The sequence below is a fragment of the Centropristis striata genome, chromosome 12 (genome assembly GCF_030273125.1).
Source record: "Centropristis striata isolate RG_2023a ecotype Rhode Island chromosome 12, C.striata_1.0, whole genome shotgun sequence".
Classification (NCBI taxonomy): Eukaryota; Metazoa; Chordata; class Actinopteri; order Perciformes; family Serranidae; genus Centropristis; species Centropristis striata.
Window position 1 is genome coordinate 30,940,546 of NC_081528.1, and position 10,687 is coordinate 30,951,232.

The 10,687-nt window shown below is 37.8% G+C and overlaps 1 protein-coding gene across 2 annotated transcripts in view; it reads left to right on the forward strand.

The window, feature by feature from the left end:
* klhl4 (kelch-like family member 4) overlaps nucleotides 1-3,047 on the forward strand; it is a 39,914-nt gene extending 36,867 nt beyond the window's left edge. For both annotated transcript variants that reach the window (XM_059346343.1, XM_059346342.1), the window contains exon 11: nucleotides 481-3,047. In XM_059346343.1, coding sequence (XP_059202326.1) covers nucleotides 481-540 — 60 coding nt within the window. In that variant the 3' untranslated portion in view covers nucleotides 541-3,047. The remainder of the gene's footprint in view (nucleotides 1-480) is intronic.
* Nucleotides 3,048-10,687: the final 7,640 nt, after the last annotated feature.

Sequence of the window (10,687 nt, forward strand, 5' to 3'; positions counted from 1 at the left end):
TCGAAAAGGAGTGAGAAGAAGTAAAACTTACCCCCTCTCCTTAAATATAACAAGTTAACATCCTTGTCTAAACATGTCTTGTATTACAAAAACATAAATATAATTTACCTATACAGCGAAATTATACATACATAATTTCGCTGTAATCACACCAGCCAGTCATTTATCAGTTTCATAACAGTTTTTAAATGTTACATGATTGTTTTCCGTACAAATAAAAATTCGTAACTTCGACATTAGAAATGGTCATTGTAGCTTGTTTTTGCCAGAGCTGGTTAAATGTAACATCAGGGTTCCAGTTAACACCCTTCGGGAGTATAAATCTGCTGAAGACACTGAATCCTATAAATAATTTAGAGCTTGCTTTGTTTTTCCAGCCGTGCCTCTGTAACCCTCTTATCTGCATGAAGTAAAATGGGATTCTTTTTGAAGACGGCCTCAGATGAGAGGCTGCATGGTAACCTCTCTGTCGTCCTGTAGGAGGTCCCTCTCAACATTGGCAGGGCAGGCGCCTGCGTGGTGGTGGTGAAATTGCCTTGAGCGTTTTGTCTCACGACAGCATGTGAAACAAATGAGAGAGCGGCGAAGAAGAGTGGACAAACAAAACAACGGATCAAGGACACATCCTTCGAGAGTCATGGTGTTTTTTTTCTTCTGTAACTCGGCTTTCCACATTTTTCAGAGGGAAAACAGACAGAGCCTTGCCCATAAACCATTGTTTCTATCATTAGTGGACATGCCTGCCCACTGGGGAGGACTTATTCAGAAACTGGAATGCAATGCACATTCTCCACATTCTCAACCGATCAAGAATTTTCATAGACTTGGCTAAGCTGTAGCAAGTGCCAAGCCTTTGTTGTACTGCTTTGTTATACTAGTTTTATGAAACGTTCTGTGTATGTCTGTAAGATTCAATGTAAAAGTTTTGAGTAAATAAGCCTGCAGGTTAGTTTACATCTATACAGAGACTTTTCTTATCAGTGCCATCACATACAGTATATTTTGAGGTTTATATTTCACAAAGTTGTTATGATACATAAATGTAACCAACGTACCTGTGTCTTTCCTTAGTGGGTGGTCTAAACAGATTCTTACTCTTCAGTGAAGAAGACCACTGTGAACACTGAGGGTGATGAATTTGTCCAGGCTGGTTTGAAGAACAGGAATGAAATTTTTGCTGAATAATATATTTGGACATTTTCTTTTTTTATCGAGCCTGTAGCTACAGAACACCAAAGTCATTTGCTTGTCTTAGAAGTCTTGTTACGCATTAAATAAAGGTTTACAGAATTGTGAATTACAGAAAATATATCATATTGATATTTCACACTGCTGTACAGATTTTTGTGAACTTTCTGAAACTCCATTTGTGTTGATAGAATCATGCCTCAACCAGTGCACTCTGGTGACCACAGTTATTATTATTCTTTTGTCTTTATTTCTGGGCATGCTGGCTGAGCGAATGTTTGATTTGATTTATGCAATATTATATATCACGATCACTGTCTGTTCTGTATTTTTAAAGTTATGATGCCTTTTGGGTCATCTGGATGATCTTATCCTTCTCAACCGTCAGATGGTAACACATCAAGGGTACATTAAATAACTTGAATTAAGGCATTAATAAGCATTTACCAACTGGTATTAGTTAACTGACGTGCCTAGTAATGATTTTCTAATGGTGTCCATGTTATCTAATTAATTAATATATTATTTAATCATTTATAAAGATGCTATCATCAAGATACATGTTTCAACTTTACAATAAGGGTCACAAATGCATTAGTAAGTGGTTAATTCTAGTTAAGTAATACTTATAATATAACATGCATAATAATTTATAGATTAGCCTATGAATTAAATTAACATTAAAAAAATGTTTTCTTGAATAAAATGGCTTAGCTGTGAGCGTCAAGGCATGCATGCTCATTAACATCTTAATTAACCATGTACTAATATTAGTTAGTAACTTAATTAACATGTAAAACCTTATTTAATATTAACAAGATACATTTGTTAACAGTTACTCAATTGTAATTGTATTTAATTTCAGTTTTTACTTATAACTTTATTTACTAATCGTCTCTAAATGTACCTTAAGTACCTGAGTTAACATGAACACCACAAGTAAATGATAAGACACAGAAAGTAACTGTTAGTTAAACCTTAGTTAATGCATATTACTGCATTAACAAATGCTAATTAATGTGTTGTTATCCCTTGTGTTACCGAATGGATTAACCCAAAAGAAACCACAAACTCTGCCCAAACCAGCTATCTGAGTCTCTATGTGCGACACTCAGAATCCTGATTTCCACTGAACTTCACTAACGCGACTTTGATTCGGTTTTAGGTTTGTTGTTCTGCTCTTAAAAGTTAAAACAACTTTACCACAATGAAACCAATTTGTAACTGTGATTATAACATGTTTTTGGGGCCAAATCTTAGTTTTTATCATAATTTTGTACAGCATGCAAACCTATAAATAAAATGACTTCAGTCTTCTCTGCACGTTCAAATCCATGTTTGGCGCTGAATGTGGCCCCTCAGCGGGCGGATTCTGATTTCTCTTGTTCTGCTTTAAGTAAACTTAACTGATTCTTTTAACTAAACAGCCTTGGAAGCTACTTTGATGTCGGCATTAACCTCAGTGTTCTTCTCATTTCAGCACCCACTTTTTAAATCAAGCAAACATGTTTGTTTATATCACTCGACAGACTGAGCACCAACTGTTATTGCTTGCCTTTGCTTTTGTCATTGTGTACCCTCCAAATAGTTTCAAGGTCCCCCCAACCCACCCTCCTCCTGCTTGTTTGGTTAGATTTTCATGGTTTTTGCACACAAAATGCTCACATGCATGTGTACGGTTGTAGTTCTTCTCAGAATACATGGAATATTACACAACTTTATCTTTTAATTTTGAGGTGTAGTCTGCTTTGCTATCTCAGCTGATGTGAAGATAAACCTCCTCTAACTTTCTATTTCTGTTTATCTGCATCTCCTCCTGTCAGATCTTATAATGGAGATCAATAAAGGATAATAGCTTTCACCTGAGTTCACCTCTTCAGAGTATAATATTACTGAAAGCCCTGACATGTAGAATATTTATCTCAGTATATCTCTGTCCAATTAATTCAAAGGCATAGTGTAATGGCTATAGAAACACGAGCACATACTGATGAAAATAGCTTGATTCATTTTGTCCCTGGAACAGATATGACTGTTGCAAATGTGCAACATTGTGTCCTCCTGAGGGTTTCACATCTGTGAGACTAAACTGTTTTGCCAAGTCAGTCTCGCTGCCACCCATAGTTCAGCAACCGCAGTTTAAAACACACGGTGATATAAACATTGAGCAACAAAGCGTCATGTGATGAGAGCATGACTCACTGCCTCAAAGTCATCAGGTTTCCAACTGATTAAAAAGGCCGCAGGATAATGTGCTTTATGTTACAGTATAACATTACCATAGCAATGTATACACGTCCACTGAAGTAATTTGACTTTTTTTTTCAATGTTTTGCTGTAATTCCTAAGCAATAAAATCACTGATAATTTAAAAGTAATGTGGAGAAGCACTGTCAGAACTCAAAGTTGAGCAACTCATATAGAAAAATCCTGTTATAATTAGTTTTAAACACAAATAATTTAACTATTTAGGTGTTTTAAATGACCTAAATGGAACAAAACATTTTTTTTAAAGAAACTCTTTAAATTTAAAATTAAAATTGAGATTTTTCCCTGCACAGTATATCACAAAACAATGAATTCTTCCATTAATCCTGATATAATGAGTAACTAAAACCCAGAAACACTACAAAGGAAAAGACAGAGACAGAGAGAAACAGATGATTAGAGATGATTGGTTTTAAGCTTTGTGACAAATGAGATGTGGATTTTTCATTCAGTGTTTAAAAAAATAATACAGCAAGTGATAAATGGGATGAGGGCTTTTTAGTGCAGGAATCCAACAGGAATTTACATTGTCAACTCCAAATTCCAAGTAAATATTTAACCTAGTTTTGATTGTGATTGTAGGTCTCTGTTATTAGTTTGAGCTCTGGTGTATTTCCACCAGTATGACACACGCACATACTGTATGCTCCTTCATGGTGATGTAATTATATCATGAATTATCAAGAGAGGGTGCTGTTGCACTGCAGAGAAGCACAAGTACCACCGCAAACGGCAAATCAAAGATCTCCAATACCATTACTGTTCATAATAAATGTCAACCGGCATTAAGAATGCCAAGGACAAATACTTGAGCTAATAACCCTGCATAATTATTGAGACACGATGATGAAATGTTGGGAAATTGGATGTTAAGGCGTCTCCTTCTCTTACTTTCAAATGAGCATCTTGCTGAGTTTTAAGGGAAGCACACGGAGCCTATACGAGGATGAGTCCTGACTTGAGAGAATATTTGTCAGGTTTTAAAAGGATTTTGGCATCACAAAACTTTGAACAATCTATCATAATTGTGTGACAAATGTAGACACATTGTTCTATATTTTGAGCTCTGCTCCTAGTCTCTTTTTTTTTTTTTATAGATGTTTTTTGGGGAGAGAGGGAGCAGCTCTCCCTCGTATTTTATTCTCTTTTTTTGCGTGACAGTGAACAAAGATAGAAAGTGATGAGAGAAAGATGCAACAGCACAGTGTGAGTTGCAAACCTTGTTCCATATTGATCGATGAAAACATGCTCTATGTGTAGCTGCTCGCTTATATAATATATTATATATAAAGGAGAACGTTTTCATAAATTACACATGATTGCATTACAAAGATAACATGTTACAGGCACAGATTTTTGGATTTTACCAAACACATTTTCTCCTGCCAGATAAATGATAGCGCTGCATAATTGTTTGCTGTCAAAATACAGTCTCAGAACTTCAGTGCAGATCAGTTGGCCTAATGCTCGCTGAAGAATGTCTGGGAGGGAAAAAAAAGGATTTGGATGGTTTATTTGTCAAAACACAGTGTTCTAAGAAAGACTGAGAATAAAAAAACAGCATGCGAGGGATCATCTTCACCACGGGGACAAAAGACAAGATGGATCCCTCTACAAGTGCCACAACAAACTGTCAACTTAGAATAAGATTGTCTCGTCAAGCCTGCTTAAATAAGCCTGTTAACATGGCACTTTTGACATCTTGCAATGGAGTGCCATGTCAGGCAAAATGTTGTGTCTTCTCTTCCCAGGTGACGGAAAATTGATGTTATACTGCAACAATTTTTTTTCTTCTTTTTTTTCCAAGCGACTGAAGAGAGAGACAAAGATTGCACACACAGGCAGCAGGACAGTTACCACAGAGATGTGAGTTCCTGTTCGCCTAACAATCTAGGTGAGCTTAAGAAATCACCTGCTTGGGGAACTACAGTACAAACAACAGCCTTTCAGTGACACTGGCGGTGATAAAGCAGTTAGCTGCGCTTTCATGAGTCCAGCACTGATACAAAGAATGACAGTTGCTTTTCTCGTCTGATCAAAGGCTGCAGACAAGTGCTGTAGAATGTTTCTCCCCCTGTCCTCCCCCCCAAACCCTGTCTCTATCTAATGATAGTTGAATACATTGTCATCTCATTATCTTTGAAGAGGGGAAAGATCCCTCCCGTATGAGTGGGCACCGTGTCTCTTGCCATCAGACGGGCCCTAAGATTGGTGAAGCGAATTCTCGTCTCATTATGTTGAGTGAGAGATATCAGACACATCCCATCTGCCTAACGCCTTCCACACACATGCCTCCATGTTTAAGCCATGCAAGCTGGTGCGGAAATACTGCACGTAGATTATCTGTAATTCTATATCTAAGCTATGAGACTTGTCTTCTAAGCTGGGCCGAACACTGATATTAACGAAATCCCTGCATGGTTAAATATCAAGAGAGAAGCAGGGAGTTTTCTATTTTAATTTTTTTTTTTTTTTTTTACAGTGGTAACCATCAAAGGGACTCCATCTCTTTAGACATGCATCTAGTCTGCACATCATTATTAATATTTCAGTTTCAAGTAGTTTATTTCTTAATGGTTTTAACTAGTACACAACACCCAATTTACCCCCCGGTAACTGGCTGTAAGGCTTTTTCTGGTTTCCTCAGACAAATACAAAGAGAACAAAAATCTGCAGTCCCTCCCAATTTTCTAATCTGCAAACCCTCTCCGGGGTATTAAAAAAAAAAAAAAAAAAACAGCAGAGAGAGGGGGAAAATATCAGAACACATTAAATAATCACACAATCTGATGCAACAGCATCTTAAATTGTTAAAAAATGATCCTGAATTAATATAATTAGCTTCATATATAGTGGCTTATATATGTGCTTTTAAATTAACTTCTTCAATTTAGACATAAAGTGCAATTACATTGAGGAATATTGCTTGTGTGACTGTTCTAATAAGAATGAATTGTGCTCTGAGCCAACATCAACTTGGTCCCAGATTCTCTTGACTGACTCTAACAGATGTCATGGGCCGATTGCCAAAACATCTTATCGTGGACACAGTACAGTGAAACCACAACACTGATCTACATGATGGATGTCAGATCAAAATGAATCCAGCCATGGTTTTACCAGCTTTGAATTCATGCATGGGGAAGCCTGTCAGGGGCGAGAGATGATGTGGACAGTGGCTCTCACTGTTTGTCAAGATTTTACATCCCTCCCCCTCGCTACTCGTTTGAAGCTAGTCATCTGCTGTCTAGCAGCTTGCTGCCAATACGCCTGAGAATCTAGATTCAACATTTGTGGACTTACAGGAATAAATGCAATTAGACTGTTTTGTGGGTGTAAGGCATCCCTTTGCATACACCATGCAATCTATCATTTTAATGGGCCTCAACTTTCCCAGGGAACATGCTTTAATTTGGTAACAACACTTGTCTATTCCTTATTTTACGTGTCTAATACTGACAGTAAACTAGTGACCCATCAAGGGCTCATTTTTTCACAGCAGTTTTGCCTCTTTTGGAAGGCGGGGTGGAAAAAAAGAATAAAGAACTAAAAGCAGACTTTTGAAAGTTGCACATCAAATGATGTTTTGACATCAAATGGGATAATGAGGGGGCATCAAAACCCGAAGACGATCACCTACGCAAACAGCCCAGTTCTTCAAATGAGATGTGTTGTTTGTTTTCTGACTGATACAGCCGTGATAAAGTTGCTCTTGTCCAACTCACTTTCTAAGCCTTTGCAGAATCCATAATTCAGAGAGCATCATGTCCACTTCAATAACACAAGCTCTCGCTCCCCTGAAGGACACACAAAATATACATTTTACTGCCACTTTTTTTCAGATAAATCTTTGCAATAGGAGGGGGAATAAAAACCTAGCGTTGCTTGTGTGCTACTATTGTGTCTGCTACGCCTCTTACCCCATATGATCTTTCTCCCGGCACATTACTGCTGCCCCTGCAACGCCCGCTTACGAATTGCCTCCAGAACTAAATCACTTCCTTTGTCAGACACGACTGCCTTTCTTTCCCAGACCCATTGCTTACTGCTATTGTTAGTGAAGATGAACAGCCCACGACAATTAAAGGTGTGGACCATTACTTCTGCTGTGAGGAAGGTTAGGCCTCATGCTTTACAGCCTGGGGGAGAGCACCAGCATATCTACATCTGTCATCCAGAGCCATAATGGAGAGCCTTGGAATGGATGAAGAGCCAACAAATGTCCACCGCTCTGCAGGGACTGGGTCAGGTTTATGCAGCCATGTTGGAGGTCTAGGATGAGGACATTATGGAAATGTAGTGAAACAAAGGAAGAGGAATGAAGCCCACTGCAAATACAGAAAACACAAGCATACAAAGATGAGATGCTGCAATCCAAACAGAAGACAATGGAAGCTTTAGGGGCACACACAACTAAAATATGCTGTCAATGGTGCTCAAAAATAGCTATTGCAAAAACAAAAATGTATTTTAGATTTCACATTTTAATATATGTGATATAAGAGTGACATGAGTGTGTCATAAACATGACATGGGATGTGTCATGAACATTAATGACACTTTGAAGTAACATTAATTCTCATGATACTTGTCATGTCATGTTTCAGTCAGGCTGTGACTCTTATGTAGACACCTTCAAAATAAAGTGTTACCATATCTTGCTTAAGTCACAAAGGCATGTTAAAAAAATTGCTTGAGTCATTTATTTCTCTTAAGTTGCATAATATACACACAGTGTTATTATTATGCCAATAGCAATCCTTTGTTACATCTTTTTTTGAGTGAAATGATCGATAAATGTCATATGTTACACTTTTGGTGAAGTTTTTTGTGTTTCCTGCAAAACTTGATAGGCGATTATTTTAACAGGGTGACGATATGTTAAATGCATTCCACCTATTTCTGCAACCACATTTCTGCAGCCCAGTCTTTGTGCACGTGGCAGCAGCAGCAGTGATGAGTGTCTGTGCCAGCAGAGGGCGGTTTGACTGTTGTTTCAGTCAGATCGCGTGGAGCACAAGGTTGAGCAGCAGCTAACCGGAAGCACGCGGAGTAAACACGCTGCGGTCAAATGTCGCTGACAGCTGTCATGTTGTGCAAGGGTAAGAGCACTACTAAGGTCCTGCTATCATCAGAAAGACACTAAAAGCTTTTGCAAACACTACAAACGTATTTTGGTCGTAAATAGCTAATACTGTGAAGTTAGCGTCATAAGGAAGGCTGCTAAATGTGTGCTGGGAGGACGACGTGATTGACGTTAGCAGTTGGAGCGCTAATGTACACGGAAAAAAGATTTTTTGGCCCTGTAATTATTATTTCAATCATCTATATAAATTCTACAAAGAAATATGAATTCAGTGCTTTTACTTTAAAATAGCAGTTTTTCATGCAGGGCATTACTTAGTGATTGTTTGTTATTATGTGTCCTCGGTTTTGTATGTAAATTAAATCATTCTTTCCATGTAATATTCATTAAACCAGTTCATTGGCTTAATTAGTTGATATTTCCAAGTGACTTTCTGTGTGACTTGCCTAGTTTTTTTAAGTAAATGTCACTCCAATTTTTTTCAGTGTAGTAAGTAGTAAACTAACCAACTAACTAACTAGCCTAACTAACTTACTAACTAACTGAGTCATTCTGTAGAGAAAAAATAGCTATTAAAGAATAATTAATTGTTGTAGTCAGGGATGCTGGAAAGCTTGGATTTGGTATTCCCTAGCCAGCATAAACTGATAATAGGGCTAGACTACTCATATAAGTGAACTCAGTAAATGCAGTTGAAGGAGTAACTATGGCTTTACTGATTAGTTTTGAAGCTATATTCATATAGCTATATAATGTTGACATTTGAATTCTAAGTCAACAGTGAAATGCTGCAGAGCTTTTTATTTTCTTTCCGCTTGTGTATTTATTCTGTTTAAACTTCTGCACAGTTACAGATAAATATCAGGCTCCGTCAACATTATGAGTATTAAACTATTTGTAGAATCAGATGTCAGTGGTGGCTGCGTAGGATTGTTTCCGGTGAATGTGATGTGCCTCAAACCCTGCTGGTTGGAGACTTCACCTGGAGGAGAGTTGATCGTCAGTGTAAACCCCAGTGTCGTGACCCTGAACCACTATTTTCTACGCCCTATCAGGAAACTTTCTTTTGCTGTTTAGACCCACCAGCCTGCTGCAAGCCACAATTTTGTGTTTTTGTGTGTCCTACTGAGTGGGAAGAATTTTTGCCAACTTTACTCCAAAAAAGTAGCTAGCACAAGCTCCAAAAGTTGCTAAAGTCGCCAGATCATGTCATATACCAATTTGCATATATAATTTGTGGTTTAATAAAAAGAGCTAGCAGGGGCTGGGCGAATCAATGTGCTGTGTAAGTAGTAAAAATAGTTAATACATTTGATAATCACCACTTATTCAATTTCAAAGCTTATTTCAAATACCCCAATAGTAGCTTTAGACATATACATTCCTACATTGGTTTTGCATGTTTTGTTATTTAATATGTATATTCTGTCAGCAGTCTGGACTGGTGTGAATCATAATAGCAGCAGCAGCAGCAGCATGTAAAGTAATTAGTTCTCTTCAGTGGAAAGACTGGTCTGGCATGTGTTAGCTTGGTTAAAGGGATGGAGCTGGTGAAAGGAAGCTCGCCTCAACCAAAGGAGGCGCAATGTGACTGACCCTAAAATTGTCTTAATTAATGCTATATGTTGTTTCCTCGGCTGGCTCTATAACATTAGTTGCTGCAAGCGTGCATTTAGGAGTCACCTGGGTTTTGTTCATTGTTGAAAGATGTTTGAACCCTGCAGCTTTGTCGTGAGGATGGGAGTCCTAGAGTGCTGTTAAGTTTGGTGTTGATGCTCTGTAAATACCTCCTAACTGTAGGCCGGCAGCTTGTTGAACCCTAATGTCTTGTTTTGTGTTTCTAGTGTTAAAATACAGGAGGTGTGATGTGTGGGTGTGGAGCCTTTTGGGTTGTTTAAAGGCAGCTTTAACAGAGCTGAGCAGAGCTGAACAACAAAAGTAAAGTAACTTATTTATAGTATAACGTGATTTTACTTTTTGTTGTTGATCAATTAGTGAAGCCTTTATTTTAATTGAGGAATAAATGATGAGTAATTGATCAGCATTTTGAGGTTACTTGCACAGAGCAGCATTTCTCCACTTTCTCCTTGCTTTCTGTATTTACAGTGTTTCTCTTCCAGCTATATTTATGCAAATGTATTGTTA